The 22,852-nt window shown below is 34.0% G+C and overlaps 1 protein-coding gene across 4 annotated transcripts in view; it reads right to left on the bottom strand.

The window, feature by feature from the left end:
- CEP350 (centrosomal protein 350) overlaps positions 1-22,852 on the bottom strand; it is a 162,501-nt gene that overhangs the window by 29,605 nt on the left and 110,044 nt on the right. For 3 of the 4 annotated variants that reach the window (XM_019976221.2, XM_019976223.2, XM_019976222.2), the window contains 6 exons: positions 22,588-22,734; positions 20,649-20,806; positions 12,990-13,112; positions 11,661-11,860; positions 3,692-3,903; positions 1,497-1,641 (listed from right to left, as the gene is read on the bottom strand). In XM_019976221.2, the coding sequence (XP_019831780.2) occupies positions 1,497-1,641; positions 3,692-3,903; positions 11,661-11,860; positions 12,990-13,112; positions 20,649-20,806; positions 22,588-22,734 (985 nt within the window). The remainder of the gene's footprint in view (positions 1-1,496; positions 1,642-3,691; positions 3,904-11,660; positions 11,861-12,989; positions 13,113-20,648; positions 20,807-22,587; positions 22,735-22,852) is intronic. The other variant, XM_019976224.2, reaches the window with a different exon arrangement.

Here is a 22,852-nt window from a genome sequence, read left to right as displayed (position 1 = left end):
ATATTTCCAAATATCAAGTTTATGTCCACGGAAAGCTTACTCCACTGGCAGTAAGCTTACTCCACTTTCCCCAGATTACATGAAAGCAAATATATACAAAAAATTAATCACTTTCAACAGATAAATATGACAGACAACATTCTTCAACTTCGATTACTGACTTGATTCAGTAATTTCACTTCTAAGAATTTATTCCTACTGAAATATTCAACAGGAATATAAATATAAATTAAAAGGGCTGCCAGGTGGCCCAGTGGTAAAGAACCTGTCTGCCAACGAAGGAGACACAAGATATGCAGGTTCGATTCCTGAGTCAGAAAGTAGGAAACGGCAACCCACTCTAGTATTCTTGCCTGGAAAACTCCATGGACAGAGGAGCCTTGCCGCTACAGTCCATAGGGCTGCAAACAGTTGGACACGACTGAGAATGCACACATGTCATGTCATGTCATATATAAACGAAGATATTCATTATACCATTACTTGAAATTTTGAAAATTTAAAGAAAATCTACATGATTATCACCAGGGAAATGGTTATATTATGGTATATCTACCCTTTGAAATATTATGCAGTTATTCAAAGAATAAGTAAATATGGGCATAGGAAAAACCCAAGAGTTACTGTTGTTTAATAAAACATTGAAAGCAAAGGGGGTATAAAATAGGATCAAAGATAAAAAAAAATGAGTAATATTTTTTACTTTTCCTTTACTAAATGTCTACTCTCAAAAGAAAATTGAAAATGAGCTCAAAAGACATACACTCGATATAGTATTAATCTTCCTCAGAATCCTACATAAACCAAGTTTTGTCTGTCTAGATATGTCTCCCAAGATCAATGCCTTGAAGTCTCTTAGAGTAGAGCCCGTTCATTCTTTCATAATCTACGTACAACTGGGATTTATAGTAGGATACAGGTTATGGGAAAATAATGAATGCTCCCTACTGCCATGTGCAGTCTCTACTTTTCCTTCCTTGAGACTTAATGCTGTCCTGCTCTACCACCTCCTGTTTCTCCTCATGGGCATCATTAAATCATTCAAGAAACATAATACCTACTATGTGCAATGCAAAGTACTGCTAGGGTCAGGAACATAAATTCTAGTAGAGGAGACCTGCTACTAGGTTGAATTAATGTGTTTTAAATTAATGTTTGATTAAATTTATGTGCTGTCTGGTATAACAAGTTAAAAGTGCAGAGCACTATAGGAACACATAAGCAGCACCTGTCACACACAAAAAATTTAACAAATGTCTGATGAATAAATGACTACTAATGTCTAAGAACATAACAATTTATCATGGTTTGTATAATGAGGCATATAAATTATCAAGGGAAAGCAAAGAATTATGTAATTCAATTTTGGCAAGGAAAAAGCCTTTACAAATGAAACAGAGTATAACATTTTACCAGTCACATAGACAGACAAAGCTTATTAAAGAGAAATGCAAACATACTACAAAGAAAACTAACTCCTTCCTTGTTACTCTTACCTGACTGTGTCATAGATAATGACTCATCTGACCAACTATAACAATGTTGATGGGACTTGACGGGCAGACGACCGTGTCCTCCAGTCCTATGACTTCCTTTGCTAGACTCTTGCTTTGACACAGACATGCAGCTCTTGGGAGGTGACTGTTTAAACAGAAATCAAATAAGAACTGTTCTGTGATACAATTATTAAACTCTATTTAAAATGTAAGATACTAACAAGTTAAAGGTAATATTTACAAAGAATTTTAAATAACTTCATGAAATAAAAAGTGAAAAAAAGTTTGCAAATTACACAAAAGATTTCAACTTTTTAAGTATATGGAAAAAGTTATTTAAAAGCATGCTTTTAAAGATGTCTATGATAAACTATGAGTGGCTACTGAATCAGTGATATTTACCCCTTTATTTAACTTTAAAAATACTAAATATGGGTGTACAGATATCTCTTCAACATAGTGATTTTACTTCCTTCTGATACATATCCACAAGTGCATTTGCTGGATCATTGGTAGTTCTTCATCAATAGATAAATGAATAAAGAAAATGTGACATCCACCCCCCACCCCCCCCCCCACACAAATACTATTCAGTCATTAAAAAAAAGAAAAAGGAAATCCTGTCATTTGAGACAACATGAATTGATCTTGAGGGCACTTAACTAAGTGAAGAAAGTCAGAGAGAGAAAGACAAATATTTTATGATTTTACTTGTATGTGGAATCCAGAAAAACTCCAACTCATAGAAAAAGAGATCAGATTTGTGGTCCCCAGAGGTGGGGAGTAGTGGGTAAGGAACTGGCTGAAGCTGGTCAAAAGGTATCAGTTTCCAGTTACAGGATATATAAGTACTGGGGATATAATGTACAACATGACGACTATATTTAACACTGCTGCATGGTATGTTTGAAAGTTGCTAAAAGAGTAGACCCTAAAAATTCTCATCACAAGGAAAAAAATGTTTTTGTAACTATACAAGATGATGGATATTCACTAAACTTACTGTAGTGATCATTTCACAATATGTGTATGTCAAGTCATCATGCTGTACACTTTAAACTCATGCTGTACACTTTAAATTCACAGTGCTAAATGTCCATTATATGTCAATAAAACTGAAAAACATTTAATATGAAATAGGTACTATCTTTACGGAAGAAAAGAAGAAGATAGGAAAGGGGGGAGGGAAGAAAATAAGAGCATAAGAAGACTGCCCACACTAGATTATTTATCACAAAGGGAGTAATTTCTACCCTGGTATCAAGAGGAAGTGAATAAGCCTGATGTGGTTCCTAATTGTTATATCATCACTTCCTTTCCCTGCAATGGTGGGCAAGTTACTCAGTCTGCTAAGCTTCAGAGTGGGGCTTAAAACATTATCTAAAGAATTGCTATGAGGATAATCTACATAAGGCATTCAGCACACTACCTGGCACTTGACAAACACCCAATAAATATTACTTTTTATTATAAAAGTGACTTTAAGGCACACTAGCTTTGACTTTCTTATATGGTCTATTTCCAACTTAGGTGGATTCTTTTTTCAAACACAAAGTGGCTTTTACCAATGTTTTTGTTCACTTATAGTATTTAATATTATTACGCTAATCCTTCATACACATTATAAAATTAAGCTTAGAAAAAGCTAAATTTCTAGCTTAAGGTTTTACTAGACAGTTTTTTACTAAAGTATAGAATTAAGGGCAATGTGAAAAACCTCTTTATTCTGAAGTGACTATTATTCTAATTTAGAATCCATATCCATTTCAGATCTGCCTTAAAGAGATGAAACCACTACTATGATTAAGAAGTATAGAGCAGTCATTAACTAAATTATAGAAAAGGCACACTGGTATGGTTTAAGGTCTTATTGTTTCTATTATGTGACAAATCGCAGACTTTAATAAGAACTTGCCCCACACATTATCTTTATTAAAGACTTTAGAAGTTCCTATCTTTATTAAAAACTTCATAGCATATAATTTTATAAATGCCACTAAAGCTAAAATTCATATATTTATAAATTTTTAGGAGTCAATGAAAAGCTTTATTTCTATTCAAATGTCATGTACTATACATTACAGGTATGGGTCATAGTCAATGCTTCCTTAATAGCAAGAATATAAGTTAATAATATACCTTTCAGATAGGTTTTTTGTAAAGAACCTTTAAGATATAAATATATATTAACTTACATATTTACTAGGCGAGGTAGAAGATTCTAGTTCTTGTGAAAAAACCATGTCTTCAGTACGTATACTATGATCTGGACTCCCAGGATGCTCCTGAACTATAGACTCAGATGGTATATACTCAACAGCAGGGCTGCCCAATTCTTCTGGAATAGAGCTTTCACTGTGTAGCTGAGAGTAGGAAGGTACTGGAGATTCTGTTTCACTCACTATTTCTAGAAGAGAAGGTGAAAACAAGAAAAAGTACACAATCATAGTCAAGGGAAATGTTCATCTGTTAGACTTTACATTTGTTTTTAGCATGATTTCACTAGTTGCATTTAGATATATTTTTTAATCCCATCACTTAATGAATCACATTTACTGTTAACATCCTTAAGTCTAAGAATTTTGGCTGATCCAAACTGAGAGACATTATCTGTAACATAGAGTCAGCAATGATAATGATAACCTGAGTGTCTGTAAAGATGCAATTACAACTCGTATTTGTTAGGAAAATGGAAACATATGGAAATCAATCACTTTGGAAAGCAATTTGGGAGTATTTGGTAAACATGAAAAAACACTTTATGCTCTAGAGATTCTACTTCTAGGTATATATCCTAGAGAAATCTTGTATACATGCAGCAGGAGACATATACATGGTTATCAGCAGTGTTGTTGTAATAGTAAAAAACTAAGTAAAATGATGACAATTGCAGCAATGAAATTTTAAAAGACGCTTACTCCTTGGAAGGAAAGTTATGACCAACCTAGATAGCATATTGAAAAGCAGAGATATTACTTTGCCAACAAAGGTCTGTCTAGTCAAGGCTATGGTGTTTCCAGTGGTCATGTATGGATGTGAGAGTTGGACTGTGAAGAAAGCTGAGCGCCGAAGAATTGATGCTTTTGAACTGTGGTGTTGGAGAAGACTCTTGAGAGTCCCTTGGACTGCAAGGAGATCCAACCAGTCCATTCTAAAGGAGACCAGACCTGGGTGTTCAATTGGAAGGATTGATGTTGAGGCTGAAACTCCAATACTTTGGTCACCTCATGGGAAGAGCTGACTCATTGGAAAAGACCCTGATGCTGGGAAACACTGAGGGCAGGAGGAGAAGGGGACGACAGAGGATGAGATGGTTGGATGGCATCATTGACTCGATGGACATGGGTTTGGGTGGACTCCGGGAGTTGGTGATGGACAGGGAGGCCTGGCGCGCTGTGGTTCATGAGGCCGCAAAGAGTCGGACACGACTGAGTGACTGAACTGAACTGAAGTAAAATGAATAAATTGTGGTATATTTATAAACTGAAACGCTACACAGCAATACAAATGAATGAACTGTATGCATCGAGATATACTATGAATTTTACTCAGCACTTTTGGAACGTGTAGCACTATCCTTCCTCTGGAATTTCCTGTCCACTGTGGCCTCAGCTCTAAGAAAACAAATACTTTTGACAGTAAACAGAAAATTCTTGATATTATACTTGTATGATCTTAAGAATGTACACTGCTTTCATTCTGTCACCATGGATATAATGCCCCACAAGGATTAAGTTATACTTTGGCTCAATATCGATAAAATTTTATATCAGTTACTATTATTATCACCATGTGCTCAGTCATGTCAGACTTCTTGCGACCCCTTGGACTGTAGCCTGTCAGGCTCTTCTGTCCATGGGATTTCCCGGGCAAGAATACTGGAATGGGTTGCTATTTCCTTCTCAGGGGATCTTCCTGACCTGGGGATCAAACCCATATCCTGGCAGTCAAATCCTTTACCACTGAGCCACCTGAGAAGCCCAACAAAAGAAATACCTATACCCCAAAGAATGTTTTACTTTAATAAACATTTACAAAATTACATTTAATAAACTGCCTGTATATACCATATTTTGTTTATCTACTTATTTGTTGATAGCCACTTGGGTTTTTCATCATTTGGCTATTGTGAATAATGCTGCTATAAACATGGGTGTACAAATAGCTCTTTGAAAACTCGGTTTCAATTCTTTTTGGTATATATGTATATAAACCCAGAAGTGGAATATAGTAATTCTATTTTTAATTTTTTGAGGTACTGATATACCATTTCCATAATAGTTACAACTATTTTACATTCCCATCAGCACTGCACACAGGCACCAATTTCTCCAAATCCTTGTCAACATTTTTTTTTTGAGAATAGCTTTCCTAATAGATGTGAGTATGTATTTCACTGTATTCCTGACTTTTGAAGAGTTATATTTCAGTAGGAGTCTAGCAACATTTTTGAAGAAATGCTTTTAAAGAAATACGGACTATAGCAGAAAAACACTACAACTTTGTAAAATGTTTAATCTGTAGGTGTTGTCCAATATGGTAGCCATCAGCCTCATGTTGCCACTTAAATAGCAATTAAATTCAATTTCTCAGTTCTACCAGCTAAATTTCAAGTGCTCAATAGCCATTTAAAAAATCAGGCTTTTGAAAAGTCTCAAGAGCTCTTCCCTGAATAATATTTTATGTTTTATGAAAGAAAGATACATGGCTTAAACTCCTTAATGATGGACATCTGTCAGATTTCTTGGACCCCAAGCTTACTTTTAATCCCTCATTGATTATTTGATGATTTCCTGCCACATGAGTTCCTTGTCACCCAAGACAGAACCCAGAAAAGCCAATTGCCAGCTTCCTTGCTGGGCACTGGAACTTGGGCATTGAAACTAGGTGTCCCAGTAGAAGACCTCATTACAAAAGTGAATAACCTGAAAAAGAAGGCTCCATGTGGACTCTACTTTAGGTGGCTTTTGGTAGTGACAGTGGATTTTTCAGAGGTTGCAAAGTGGTGCAGAAGCGGCATGAATGGCGAATGACAAAAACAGTAGTTTTCTTTAGTGCTCTGGTGAGTAACTGCTAGAGCAGTCTTCTCATCAAGCCAGTTCTCTGGTATGGTTTTAGAACTTCTTCTAGAAGCTCAGTGTAGAGCTGGCTCTCCAGTCAACTCAAAATTTTATGAACCACTACATGGTCTTCAGAAAGTTACTTTTCTGCTTGGTCTTAGTAAACTTCAGTTATTCCAACAATGTGCCCTAATAGGTACACACAATTCTTTTTCTTAATTTTTTTTACTTACGTCATTTAGCTCATTAACTACACTACTCCTTAGCAATATTTGGTGAGATTGAAATTGTCTTTAGCTCATTTACCCAGTAACACTTTCCATGATCATATAGGTCAACAGTTCCTGACATATGGAGGTTTGAATAACAACAACTAGTCTTGATTTGCCCTCCAGACATGGTTGGAAATGTTTTCTACTTCTATTACAGCCAATGACGAAACCTGAGAAATTGAATCTGTTTACTAGGTCCTCTTAGATTTCCTTTCAAGATGGACAAGTCTAGCAGAATTTGAGGCTATAGAATGAGGATGTGGAAACTGACACAGAAGTAAGCCTTTGCTGAAGAAATTAAATAAAAATTGTTAAGGATAAAAAGGAACACTACAGATGAACTGCATTTACTGTATCATTAGTTTTATGTATCACTTGGTATGTATAGCTAAACAATATATCATTTAGTTTTGTTTGCTTTTAATTTTCTATAAAAGAAATCAAGCTGCTTGCAGTCTCCTGTGATTTGAGATTCTTATATGTTGACTTGTATACTGTAATTTTTTTATCTTTACTGAGCATAATATGTAAATATACCACAATTTATTAATCCATTTTCCTATTTAATGTGGGTGGTTTCCTTTTTCCCCCCTGCCATTTCAAATACTGCTGTTATATATCTCCTAGTATAGATAAATACTTATAGATATCTATATGTATATCTCTATAATATCAGTATTTATAGATAGCTTTATTTATATCCATTTATTATCTATGTAAAAGTTCTCTAGAGCAGTAGTTTTAAGATTTTTTTTTTACCTTTATCATAGTATTTATCCTTACTATGTATGACATAATGATATTTTCTATTCTATTTCAATTTTAAACAATGCTGACTATAATCCACTAAATAGATTTCATGCATCTCTAATGGGACAAACCAGAACTTGAAAAACAATGCTATAAGACAGCAGTTCCCAAACATTTTGGTCTCAGGACCACTTTACACTCTGTAATACTGAGGACCCCCCAAAACTTTAGTTTATGTAGTTATAGACACAGTTATTTCTATCAGTATTTACAATATAAATTAAAATCCATAAAATTTTTAATTAATTAAAAATAAGAGTAATAAACCTTTATGTGTTAACATAAATTATATTTTCTAAAATTCAACACAGTGAAAGTGAAAGTGAAGTTGCTCAGTCCTGTCCAACTCTTTGCGACCCCGTGGACTATAGCCCACCAAGCTCCTCTGTCCATGGGATTCTCCAGGCAAGAATACTGGAGTGGGTTGCCATTTCCTTCTCCAGGGGATCTTCCCGACCCAGGGATCGAACCCAGGTCTCCCGCATTGCAGGCAGATGCTTTAACCTCTGAGCCACCATAGTACTTATTTTGAAAAAATGAAGTTTAATTGAAAGGAGAGAAACTTTTATTGACACAGTAAAATAAAATCTTTAATGGCTGGCTTAACAGAAGATAGGTGGATTCTGATATTTGTTTCTGTATGCAATCTGTGGTTATATGTTGATTTGGCTGAAGCGTATGCAGAAAATCTGGCTTCACACAAACGATACATAATAAGAAAAGGGAAGAGTATTTTAACAGTATTTACAGGTAACTGGATATCCTTTTTTAATGCCACACCAAAAGTGGACAATTAGTAGTTTCTTAAATGTTAGCTGTAATGTGAAATCTTACACCATTATCAGTGAACTTTTCATAATCTGTTGCATTAAAATCCACAGTCTGATCTTTCACCTTAATAGGATCTTTTACCCATACGTGATTTTCTAATCCTCACTGGTCATTTGGAAAATATTGGTTCACTGAGTTATTAGGAAGATCTTTTCAAATATTCACACATTTTATCACACAATATTAAAAGATGACTTTGACTGATACCATCACTCATACCAGAGAAGTCTGGAAAGCAGTCAAGCTCACAACAGGGGAAATAGCATTGCTAAAAGCCCTAATCTTCACTTGAAAGTTTTAATTTTATTATCAACAATAAACACTATCAGTTGTTTTTCTTGAAAAGTCAGAGCTGCTTCATTTATTTCTGAAAAATTGCTTATAAATACTCAAGACTGAATAAACACAGTTTGTTGATCATTTAAGTAAAAATGGTACCAAATGAAAAAAATGGCTAGTTCAGTTTGCAAATCAAATAACTAGCTTTTCTTCAAGATAAATGTCATGCTTTGGCAAACACAAGTGCTTTTTGAATATTTTCTATTTGGTCACACAAAATATTAAAAAGATACGTACGCAAAGTTGAGATTCAATAATATTTAAATTAATTACACAAATATTTAAAATTACATTAAGTGTAAGAATGGCACATTTCTACTGTGAGTACAGGGTTGTGAACAGTATGACGACCACTATGTGATTTGGCTCTACTGCCTTGATTCATATTAATGCATCAGCAATTTTACCCACCATTATTTTTATTCTATCAGTGTAAAGTTGACACAGTAGAAAAGGCAAACAACATGTCAGTATTATTCAGACCTTCTGAAAGGATCTCAGAGATCAAGGACCATACTTTAGGATTTATACTTGGCAATGGAATTGCTGAATTACAGGGCATACATACCTGGCTCTATTATTTTTATTATTTTATTGATGATTTTTAATGCCTCACCTTTCAACCTGTTTTTCAAAGTAGGTTTAACAATTAACACTTACACTAGCAGTTCTTTGTTCCACCTACAAACCAACAGGTTTGATGGGTGTGTTCAATGGGGTGAATGATGGCTCCCCCAAAAATATGTCCATGTCTCAATTCCCAAAACTTATGAATACAATCTTATTTGGAAAAAAGGTCTGTAGATGTAATGAAATTAGGGATCTCATGATGAGATCTTCTGGAATTATCTGGGTAGGCCCTAAATTCAATGACAAGTTTCCTTATGAGACAGGAGAGGAGAAAGATAGACACAGAGGAGAAGACTATGTGAGACTGAGTTAAAAGCAGACACAAGGAATGCCTGTAGCATACCACCAGAAGCTGGAAGACGAAAGAAAGAACTGTGTCCTGGACCCTTTAGAGGGAGCACACAGTACTGCCAACACCCTGATTTTGTACTTCTGGCCTCCGGAAGTGAGCGAACAACAAAAAAAAACCCCCACCAAATTTGTGGTAGTTTGTTAGGGCAGCCCTAGGAAATGAACATTGGCATGCAATGGTATTTCTTTAAGATTTTATGCTCTGATTACTAATGAAGTTGAACATTTTTTCATATGTTTATTGACTGTTTATAGAGTTTCTTATTTGTGAACCATTTGCTCTTTTGCCTATTTTTTAATGTGGTTGTCATTTATTATTGATTCACAGGAGTTACTTATATATTTTTGATACTATTCCTTTGTCTGTTGTATGTGCTGCAAATATGTTGTTTTACTTTATGGTGTATTAATAAACAAATAATTTATTACAGTCAAATTTATATATCTTCCCTTTTATGATTTTTGTCTTATATAATGTGAAAGAAATCTTTCCATCCCCTTGATGTCATAAAGATATACTTTTATATTGTCTCCTAAAAGTTTTACAGCTTAAATTTCACATTTACACTCTTCTCCCCCACTAGAGATAGATCTTTTTATATTGTCAGGTAGGGACCCAACTTTATTTTCACTTCTCACAAAATTTATTGGAGTCACTTCTTTCTTCACTAGTTTCCTGAGTTATCTATGTCAGAAGTCAACTTTCATATACTCACAGGTCTTTTTCTGGGCTATTTGTTTAACAGTCTATTTGTCTATCTCTGATAACAAAAATCAGAAGCCTAGCAAGATTTCTTTGCAAAGTTTGACAGCTCCTTTTAAAATTTATATGAAAAAGCAAAGGACTAAAACACAATGCAAGAACTTACCAGTTTCAAGACTTTTAGAACTGCTAAGTTCTTGCATTGTTTTTTAGTCCTTTGCTTTTTCATATAAACTTTAAAAGGAGCTGTCAAACCTTGCAAAGAAATCTTGCTAGGATTCTGCTTTAAATTGTTTTGAATCTATCATTAAATTCATAGAGAATTAACATCTTTATGATACTGAATCTGTTGTAAATATGGAAAAGTTCTATTTATTTTGGTCTTCTCAAATGTTTCCTAAGAAAATTCTAAATTTTTCTCCATAAAGATCTTGTATACTTTTTAAAATTTATAAATGGCATCTCTTTTAAAAATTAGATTTTTCTAACCGATTTCTGCTTATCTATAGACATGCAATTGAGTTTTATTTACGGATTGTAAATCCAGCAACTTTCTATCCCTTTTTAATTCTAATAACTGACATGTAAATGTTGGATTTTTTATGTGCATAGCCTTCTCATCTGCAATAATGAGAGTTTTGCTTCTTTCTTTCATTCTACAGGTAAAAATAAGCAACTCTGATCTCCAGATTCAAAGGGAAAACTTTCTAAGTTTTATCATTAAAATATGAAGTCTGTTGCAGGTTTGGTTTTTTGTTTTTGTTAATAAATATCCTATACTGGGTAAAGAAAGTTTCCTTGTATTGCTAATTTGAGATTTATTACAAATGTTTTGGATTTTATTAAGTGTTTTTTTTCTGAATCTTTGAGATATACGTACTTTTTCTCCTTTAATCTTTGACCACATTATCAATTTTAGTATGTGTTAAACCCTACTTGATCCTAGAATAACCTATTTCCATTTCATGGAATTTACCCATTTGTTCTAAGTTTTCAAGTATATTAGCATAAAAGTATTTACCATATTCTCTTATCTTTCCAATTCTGAAGCATATATGTTTGTATCACCTTCTTTACCCTTAATCATTCATATTTTTTAAGATAATGAAGTAAATCTTTCATTTATGTCAGGCTTTAGAATGTAGTCTGGACAGTTAGTATTTATTACCTTTCTGTTCAGCTCTCTGGTCCTCCAACTCTTTCTTAGGAGTTTTAGGTTTTATCAATTCTTTGTCCCAGGCAGCCAAGGCTTGTTTTTCCATTTGACGAATTTCTGCTTCCTCTGCATCTAAACGTCGCTTCCACTCTAGTAGCTCTTCTGCATGTTGTCGCCGCTGCATTAGTTTTTGCTCTCGTTTTGTCAGAAACCTATGGTCGCACCATGAAGAATAGTGAGAAAACAAATCTATAGGCAGAAATCACTTAAAGAGGTTTATCACTCATTATACTATCAACAAACTGTATAACAGCAGGACATTCATAATATTTCTCTGAAAAAAGTTTTTGAGAGAACAGAAACTTTATAAGTGATCTTATTCAGGAAATGAGAGAATTTATGTTCTACTTGTAGTTAACTGTTTGGAAGATTAGCAAAGGAAAAACAGTCGTAAATTCAGAAAAAAATTTTTTCAGAATATTCAGCCAACCATGACTGATAGTACTTATATATTCATTCTTCATAGGTGATTCTTTTTTCATAACAGAAGGTATAAAGAATTTATTCTGAAGGCTCAGACCAAAAAACACACAAACTCAAAACAACAAAGACCAAAACAACAACAACAAAAACCCCCAAAATCCCAAGCAAGCAAGCAAACAAAAAACATATTCTTGTCCCTTTTTGACCTTTATTTCAAATTCAGTCTGGTTTTGCTTCAGGTATAGTGAAGCATTACCTGGGAGATGCCATGCCAAGTGATAATCTATATCTGTTTTTCATGGAGAGAAACAATGTCAGATGCACCACAGTCAGATGCCTTACGCATAAAACATAACTATTTATTTACTTGAGTAAAAAATAAGGATGCACCAAATCCTCAAACTTCTCAATTTAACCCAATCTCTGAAATTAGATAGCCTAACAAATCTTGGCTCCAAAGGGTTAGAGAATAGCATTGATTTAGGAAAAGTTATTTGAGAAGTTAAAAAGCTTCTATTAAGCTCTCCTCAAATGTAGATGTCATAGCTAAATAAAAGCTGGGCTGCTCATATTACGAGTGTTAGATCTGTAGTGGTAGCTAATCAACAAAAAGGCATTCACATATCCAACACACACTTAATAAAAAGCACAAGAACTGTCACTCTACTTTTTGAACAATCAGCATGTCAAATAATTGTGGGAACAAAAAGGTAAAATCTATGGGACATTTGACAAGAGGCCCCTAGGCTGTTAGAAAAAAAGAAAGAAAGAAAGAAAAAAAAAAAAAAGCAATAAAGACAAGCAAAAAGAACAGAGCATGCTCTATCAAAGAGTGCACTGAAAAAGGTGCAAAGTTACCTGACCAACTGGTTGTAGATATACAGCTGGAATTTGGGATGAAGGTTGGGAAAACAGACACTGAGAGAGGCCCAGTGATGAGACGTAAAGACAGAGAAGAAGTAGTGAACAGGAGAGCAGTGTCTACAAAATAAGGAGGAAGATTTTAAAACCAAGAGATCAAGAAGGAGAAAGAATGAGAAAGGGAAAGCATAAGAGCCGATCACAGAACTTTAAATATGCTTCCTGAACAACAATAAGCCACTTGGTTAAAGCAAGTGTTATACTTTGTGTGACATATAAAACATTTGCTTTTATAGACCTTACCAATGATTTCTGAATGTACATGCCTTTCTTCTCAGATGTTGCTTAACCATCATCTATACTTTCAGGTAAATTTATTTGCGAGTAAAGTAATGAGGAGTGTGAAGCTAAGTTTTTTTTCTCATAAGCTTTAACATAGAGTACAAAAATTATGGCCATGAACCTCGCATATCAGCAATTCTATACATATATGTAATCTTAAACAAGTAATTTTTATATCTGTGTCTTATCATATATTTTAAACTTGAATTTAAATTTAAAAAGCACTACATTTGCCTTACTCAACTCACCATCATAATCTAGCCTAAAACAGTAATATAGTTTAGAAAATCAATTTATAGTAAAGATATCTTGTTCATATCTACAACATAAAACTTAATGCTAACTGGACCTAGTGGAGCTATCTTGCTTTATATTTAACAAAGGCCCATTTAAACAATACTGGAATATAATACCCATTCTATAAAATATTAGGGTGCATAATTAAGAATAAACTAAATAGGAATTCCCTGGGAATCCAGTGATTAGGACTCAGTGCTTTCACTGCTTCACTGCAATGGCCCAGGTTTGATCCCTGGTCGGTGAACTAAAATCCTGCAAGCTGTATGATGTGGCTCCCCCACCCCAAAAAAGAGAGAATAAACTAAGCTAGTTCCAATAAATACTACCAGTAGTTTAAAAGAAAAAAAAAAATCATGCTGTGGACAGTTCAATCAATCATATGGTTAAAAGTTGTAAGAAATTCCATATGTTAAACTTACAAAAGTAGGAAAAAAGCACTAGCTTCTCTTTTTAAAAAAATTTTTAAATAGATCATTGTATATATGAAAGGATACATAAGTCTAGTAATAGGTTTAAAAAGGTTAATTCTCTTTGACAGAGCATGCTCCTGCTCACATGCACACAGTAACTTGTAGATCAAGGCCAACACTTATTGCCTTGGAAGAGCAAGGAATAATATATCAGTAAATCACAGATGTGAGAAAATCTAGGTATGAATCCAGTTACTTATTTGGAATTTAAAAAGTATGTAGAATCTTGACTACATGTGTATCTTTAGATAACTACATGTGTAGATGATTTCAAGTCTGTTTCCCCACATACAACTTAATATTCACTTTCTCTCTCTCTCCCTTCCTTCTCTCTATTGTTTCTGGATTGCCTTGATTTTCTGCACTGAAGTGCAAGGAAAACCAATTTTACCAACTTTCAATAAGACACTGCACTCTTCCTTGCCCCTCTTTATGAATATATAATAAGCTTATTTTGATGCCAATTATCAAAATATTATGCAAAAACAAATGTACTTCAAAAAAGATTCCAAAATTCTATTCATAACATTCAAATATCACCCACCCTCTTAAGTATATAACAGCTAAATGCATGCATGACCTAGTAGAAAAAGTAGAATATTGGAACATGTGAAATAAACTGTAAAAAAAAAAAAAACAAATACATATTAAATGTTTTTGTCCAATTCAATATAGAGAATAATAACTTTCTCTCTTAGAACAAATACTAATCATTTACTTCTCACTTACAAAGATTAAAGCATATTCAAAAGCTCCAGGGTAGAAATGCACAACAAAAGAAACGCTAAAAAAAGACAGCAGTATAAGAGATAGTATTAAGAAAAGTTTAAAGTTGGAATTTCTTCCCACAAACATGTTCCTTACTTAATATACATATATTCTAGAATTCAAGAGGGTCCTCCAAAAATTGATTAAAAATTAAAAAAAATTGATAAAAAAAAAAAAAAAAGTAATACTTCACACTAGAGTTAATGCCACACAAATAAGAAACAAAATTATGAATGATGGAGACACAAATGCCTACTCATAGAAAATGCTACTGATACACCTTATGCCTGTTGTCAAGGCATTCCTCAACAAGGCCTCTGGTGGTTACAGAACTCTGGATGAGCATGAGATAGATGACAGATTTAATTTAGTATGGAAATAATGTTCCTATAATGCTTAAGCCTAAGAAATTCAAAAGAAAGTCAAAATGTTAGACTCTAAACTTTAGCCATGCAGCTATTGAACCTTAGTAATCAGCCACTGAGCACTTGCCCAGCTTCAACAAATGCTATTTAGAAGGTCAGTTTCTACTAAGACAACTTTAAGTTAAAAAAAAAAAATTTACAAAATTGAAAACAGACATGCTAACTTAATTTTCACTGTAGCTGGCTGAAGTCCACAGGGCAGGGCTCTAGTTCGAGCTCTGCCATTATGCTACCTGTGTGACCTAGGGCAAGGCACTCAATAACTACTGGCCTCAATTTCATCCTGTAGAACCAAGAGACTGTAATAGACAACTTCCCTAAAATTCCCTAGTTTCAACGTTTTATGATTCTTTCTTCATTTAAGTACCTTTTCACACTTTTTGAAAAATACATACCTCAACACATTGCTAGACCATGTGATACGAGAACCCTTTTTTCCCACTGAGCTAACAGTGCATTGTATTCCAACAGATTCTAAAACTAGGTTACAATTTGAAAGAGCAGAATTATGATCTAAACTTTAAATAAAACTTTCAGTTCTAAAGTCATCTGATTCTGAAAGATATTAAACAAAATACAAAACCTAACATCTTGAATTTTTTTTTTTCTGGATATAAACAATTCTTTAATTCTATACTATTACAAGTAAAAATGAAACAGTGCTCTTAATTTTAAAATGAATCAATTCTTTCATTTCTAATGATATTCAAAAAAGATAAATGAGCATATGGATAGTATTGACATAAACAAAACACAGTCTATTTTTCCTACAGCAAAATCTATTGAATTGTTTAATAATCTGCATATACTGTACTTAAATCGGAGAAGGCAATGGCACCCCACTCCAGTACTCTTGCCTAGAAAATCCCATGGACGGAGGAGCCTGGTAGGCTGAAGTCCATGGGGTCGCTAAGAGTCGGGCACGACTGAGCGACTTCCCTTTCACTTTTCACTTTCATGCACTGGAGAAGGAAATGGCAACCCACTCCAGTGTTCTTGCCTGGAGAATCCCAGGAACGGAGGAGCCTGGTGGGCTGCTGTCTATGGGGTCGCACAGAGTCGGACACAACTGAAGCGACTTAGCAGCAGCAGCATACTGTACTTAAATAAATGAAATAATACAGGTGCATTATCCCTAATCTAGGAAGTAAAGGGAAAAAAGAGCATATTATTAGACTATCAGGATTTATTCATCCACTACACTTAGTCTAGAACTTTCTCTAAGAAAACTGTATATCTAATTTAGGCAATGATATTTAATACATTGTTTAAAATCTTAATTAAAATGTCTTCTTTAATGGAGTAGTGCAAATCCAAAGTATTTAATTTTGAACACTCATCAAGAAAATCTCTGTGATATGTACTCTTTTCAGTAAAAACTTCTTCTTCTGAGTTTCTTAGCATTAGACTTTTATACACCTTACTAAAGGAATCTGGTATTTATTCTTTTTTCCACCTTGACAGTAAGCTTTTCAAGAGCAGGGTTTATGTCTGATTCATCTTCATGTCCCTCAGAACCTACTATATTCACACAATTCTCAGTAAATAATTGCTGAGAGAATAAGTATACAATTAATAAAGAACAAGTTGCTGTTAACAAATGAAATAAAAAGTGCCCTATGTCCTATTTTAACACTTAATGAGGAAGATAACATCATTCTTTCAGTGTTTCATTTGCTCGGTAAATAATTTTCCTAAAATAGAATTGTCAACTTAACAGGAAGTCAAATGCATGGTTTTTCCCCACGAGTATCTGTTTCACAACTTTATACTGTAAATAATACCCCTCACAGCAGTAAACAAAACTCAGATTCCATTTACCAATAATGATCAAAAAACTGAGGTCTAGACAGTGTGGCTTTTGCAAACATACTGATATCTGCATTGTAACTAACTTTTTCCATAGTTTAAAGTTCTTTTGCTTTTCACTATATTGAGAAATGGAAATGATTTCTAAAATGTCAACTTGTTAAATAGGTCAATAAAAGCCACAGACTAGAAATTTTAACAAAGGCATTATTGTTTCAGGGAAACATTAATGAAGGAAATCTTTAATTGTAGCCAAGAAAAGTTTCAACATTTCAGAAAAAATATTTATCACAGAATCAAAGTTCAAAGAGTTAACAATAAGCAGTAATACATAATGAAAATGTTCCTCTCAAAGTATCTTAACTTATTGAGAAGGTTGACTATTTTCTGACAGGTATTTTATATTAATAAAATAGCAATCTCTTGGAAGACTGGCTTTTCCAATCTACAAAACAAATAATAGTGCTTAGTAGCAAAGGCTTAAATGATTTTGTCATTAGTTATTTACTGTAGCAAATGACTACAAAATTAACTCATTCTATTTATTGAGCTGACACCTCAACATTGTTGAAAGAGATTGAACTCTAAAGCTTTGGTAATCTGAATAGTATTCAAAAATAGTTTTCACATTACAGTAGGGGTTTGAACTCCATAGGTCCACTTACATGTGGATTTTTTTTTCAATAAATATTGCAGTACTGCATGACTGTGGTTGGCTGAATCTGAAGATGTACAACTGCAGATACAGAGGAACCACGTATATGGAGGAATCACAAATATTAAAAAGCAGAGACATTACTTTGTCGACAAGGTGTGTATAGTCAAAGCTATGGTTTTTATACTAGTCACGTATGGATGTCAGAGTTGGACCATAAACATAGCTGAGCACCAAAGAATTGCTGCTTTTACACAGATGTATAGAACGGTCTTTCGGACTCTGTGGGAGAGGGAGAGGGTGGGATGATTTGGGAGAATGGCACTGAAACATGTATAATATCATATAAGAAACGAATCGCCAGTCCAGGTTCAATGTAGGATACAGGATGCTTGGGGCTGGTGCACTGGGAGGACCTAGAGGGATGGTACAGGGAGGGAGGTGGCAGGGGATTCAGGATGAGGAACATGTGTATACCCGTGGTGGATTTATGTTGATGTATGGCAAAACCAATACAATATTGTAAAGTAAAAAAATAAATAAATAAACTGTGGTGTTGGAGAAGACTCTTGAGAGTCCCTTGGATTGAAAGGAGATCAAACCAGTCAATCCTAAAGGAAATCAGTCTTGAATATTCATTGGAAGGACTGATGCTGAAGCTGAAACTCCAGTACTTTGGCCACTTGATGTAAAGAGCTGACTCACTGGAAAAGACCCTGATGCTGGTAAAGACTGAAGGCAGGAGGAGAAGGGGACAACAGAGGAGGATGAGATGGTTGAATGGCATCACTGACACAATGGACATGAGCCTGAGCAAGCTCCAGGAAGTGGTAACGGACAGGGAGGCCTGGCATGCTTCAGTCCATGGGGTTACAAAGAGTTGGACACGACTGAGCGACTGAACTGAACTGATCATAGAAGTTATAGGTGAATTTTCAACCATGTAGATGGTTAACATTCCTAATACTTCTGTCCCTCACTGTTCAAGGATCAACTGTACACTGTTCTCGAGATTAAAAAAAAAAATCGCATAACAATAACCTCCCTTTTTAATGCATTGCTAGTTTTGAAAAATACACCTGTTCATCCTCAAATTTCAGCATCATCTTCCAAACATTAAAACTAATTTCTTTGCTGTCTTTACGCCATCCCTCCCATAAACACAAAAGTATTGTTTCAAACAATAAATTAAGAAGTCACTGAATGCTTCAAGGCCTATTCTCTTTGACAAATTTCTCAAAAATTTATTGCAGTAGTTGACAAAGGAAGGGACAGCAATGTTGCAAAAAAATTCTAGGTGTTTAATATTTTGGGCTCTGAGAAAATAACAAAACTTAGAACAAAGTCAATATATTCAACTTTTGTTATTTAGGATTTTTAAAACTCTAACAAAATTGGAAATAAACACCACATAAACTGACTAATCTTACAAGCAGAATAAGCAGTTCCTTCCACAGATGTGATTAAAATTATTAGAATATTATTCATAGAGACCAGCAATGAAGATTTTACTGGTATAGACAAGCAAGAAATCAATGAAGAAATTTCCCGTGAAGCTTTTTTTCCTCCAACACTTATGATCCAAAGGCATTTACAAGGCAGATAGAAAATGTTTAATTAGTTATGAAAATTTATGAGATAGATTATTCTGAATTAAAGATCCCTGGAGCAATACAGTATGCCCACATAGACTACTGGAAAGTTTGTCAGGAAAGGAAGAAAGAATTCCTACTTGAATACGTCTTAACTGGTCTAGTCCATGGAAATCTTAGAAAACGCATTCTTATAAAATTTGTAAATATTCAGTTTTAACTCCCTTATACTTTTTATTTTTTAAATTTATATTTATTTTTTAAACTTATTTTCATAATTAATTTAGGTATTTTTAAGTTGTGAAATGCCAATTTTAAGTCACTGAAATGCAATTCAATTAAGCAATGAAGTGCCAGTGTACAACACTGTACTTACAGTAAGTAAGATTTGACTTAGAACTGTTTGACTATTCAGAACCTAAATCATAGGCTAATATCACATATAAAGATAGAACATCACTAAATTTGGTGATGCATAGTATACTGCCAAAGGATATCAAGGTACAATTTAAGTTCAATCTGTGGTCCAAACTGCTAACATAAAATAGCAATCAACAAAAATTTTAAAGGACCTCTCTTCCATATTTAAAGAAGGTAGAAAATAGTCTACAAGCAGCTACTTTATAAGTATATTTAATTAAATGTACATGCAAAAAAGTAAACTGTCAGGTAAATATCATTGGTATGGTCAAAGCTGGCATATGACTGAGCTATATCCAAGTAGTAGTAGCTTTCTCCAAGAGTCTTTAAAAAATAATACATAGAAATATTTTAGTAGAATGGTAGACAGCCAAATCATTCAACATTCTGGGAGAATTTCAGACTTTATGGTTTCAATTGAGCAATTCAGAATCACTCACGAGTTTAAGAGTTCACTCTTCTACTTGGGTAAGCCTGAGAGTTGTCAGAGTCACAAGATAAGATCTCAAGCTATACCACTGGATTGTTTTCCCAAGTTAGTGGACATGTCCTCAGATTTCAGAAAAGATAAAAAAATTCACACTTACTCATTTTATTACTTTTAATAAAAGCAAGGAGAAAACATTATCATGGGTATATCTGCAAATACTACTTTAGTTTTAAAATAAGAAACATGACAGTATTTAAAATAGAGAAAATTTGTTTTATAAATAAGGTCTATAGTTAATTGACTTCCAGGATGACTTAATCTACTAAAATGCAGCTGAAGCCATAAAATATTATGTTGTATCCATCTAATCTGATGAAGTACATTAAAAATATTATTTGTTCCTACTACTTTCAGTGTAAACGAGATATTTTAAAAAATGAATTACTTTTCATCCATGCGGCTTCTCATTTTCTTCAGTTTTTGCATAATGCTGCTTGTTTCACTGCTGGAGATTGAAATAGGGGAAGGACTGCGTGTCTCCAAGTCAGTTGGAGCAGGACTGGCTGCTTTATTATCTTTTGTATCATCATCACTATGAGACTCCTGCAAACAAAAGAGGACAAGTGTTAAACTAGAATTTAAGATCTCAAACTAATTTAAACACTGTCTTCTCAAAATTAATTTATCTTCTAAACAGTATTTGTAAAATAGCTGAAATTAAGGTATTACTTAAAGGACAAAATTATACTGCACAAGTAAAATGTATATATATGTCCTAACACAGTCCCCAGATTTGTTGCTTAGAGGAACAAAACCTAAATAGCAGTGAGCATGCCTAGCACCAGATCTTGATTTCTAAGTAAGTATCCTCTTCAGAGAAACAGCTGAAACCAAGGCTGAGGCAAAAAAGAGTAAAAAATGACTGAAACATCTTGTTTCAGAAAATATGGAAGTGCTCAAAGACTGATGAGTACATGTCAAAAGGACACAGAAACCTGCTTAAGAGGCTCCGAATGGCCCAACTTAAGAAAAAGTGAGCATCACAATAAATAATGATAGTAACAGATTTTACTCCTGAGTAAAATAGGAATCTATGAGTCCATACTGACATAAAAGAATAAATTTAACTCTGATGAAGAACAGGAATTAATGTAGTCTCAAAATACCATCACAAAGTATTTATTAATCATCAAGTCATCATGCAAAGTACTTATTAATCACAAAGGGAAAGAGGGTAACTACAGTGAAATATGGTAGATGCCACCTTCACTGTATAGTTACCCTTTTTTCCTCTGTGATTGAGTCAACATCAACCCATTCCAGTATTCTTGCCTGGAAAATTCCATGAGCAAAGAAGGCTGGCAGGCTACAGGACATGGGGTCACAAAGAGTCAGAGCGAATGAACATGCATGCACACACATCAGTAATGAGATATATTGAAATCAGGTACCACCAGATCGAATGCAGAGAACACAGCATCACATCTGTGATATTCCTGCCAAAGATGCATAAACTGAATCTAATTATGAGGAAGCATCAGACAAACACAACTTGACCATTCTACAAAGTATCTGGCCTGTAATCTAAAATGTGAAGGTCATGAGAATCGAGGAACCTTTCCAGACTGAGAGAGACTAAAGATATATGAAAACTAAATACAATATGTGCTTCTGAACTTACCTTTTGAAATAAGGAACACTATTGTGATAACTGGAGAAACCTGAATAGTGTTTGCAGATTAAATGGTAGTAATGTGTCAATATTAATTTGTTAGCAACATAACTCTTGCTCAGAAAATCAGAGCTCTTTTTATGTGTTTGAAACTTTCTATAAATTTGAGATTGCTTCAAACTTTAAAGTGTATTTTAAAAGTCAAAGCAGTGAATATTAAAGTATTATTTAACTATATTTCTATACAGTCTGAATCTTCCAACACTACACTGACACTTTACAATACTTCAGAATAAGTCCAATTTTGTTTTTGTCTGAATATCTCCTTTAGCCTTGTATTATTATATAAGACATTAGACAGCTGAAAGAGGTATCACATAAAGAGTAAAAAAATTAATTCCTCCCATTAATTCTGAAGAATATATTTGGATTGATTAGCAAAAAGCAAAGCTCTTTATCCCAACTGAGTTTATAAATAGAAAACATTTTGAAACTAAGATATGACTTATGTGTCCCATTCAAAAGAATAATCCATGGGGAAAATAAAATTAGAACTCTCATTTTATATAAAGGCACGTACATACAACTTTATCCTGGTGCATTACTATATCACAGTGTTGGGATGAACACACATCCATCATGTAAGGAGGCAGAGTTAGGTGTTAGGAAGCTACATGAGGCAGAAAACAAACAAGAATTTCATGTAGTTTACCAATTTATTCTCCCCTGCAGATTTCAACTTTTCCTGCAGTTTTATGGTGGTCTGTCGGATCCTTTCTATCTCCTCCTGCTGTTTAAGAATCAGTTGTCTTTCCTTCCGAGCTGCCTTATTGGCTTCTTGAAGACGTTTAATTTCTGCCTACGGTTTAAAGATTTAGGAGAGGGTTTAAAATTTGGAGGAGACAAATTCAAACTAATATTTTAAAAAGAAAATACAATCATCACATATACAAAACTACATACATAAAGAACTTCAA

Source organism: Bos indicus, chromosome 16, assembly GCF_029378745.1.
Source record: "Bos indicus isolate NIAB-ARS_2022 breed Sahiwal x Tharparkar chromosome 16, NIAB-ARS_B.indTharparkar_mat_pri_1.0, whole genome shotgun sequence".
In the NCBI taxonomy this organism is placed as follows: domain Eukaryota; kingdom Metazoa; phylum Chordata; class Mammalia; order Artiodactyla; family Bovidae; genus Bos; species Bos indicus.
Note: the sequence above shows the minus strand (reverse complement) of the source record. Positions and strands in the feature narration are given on the sequence as shown.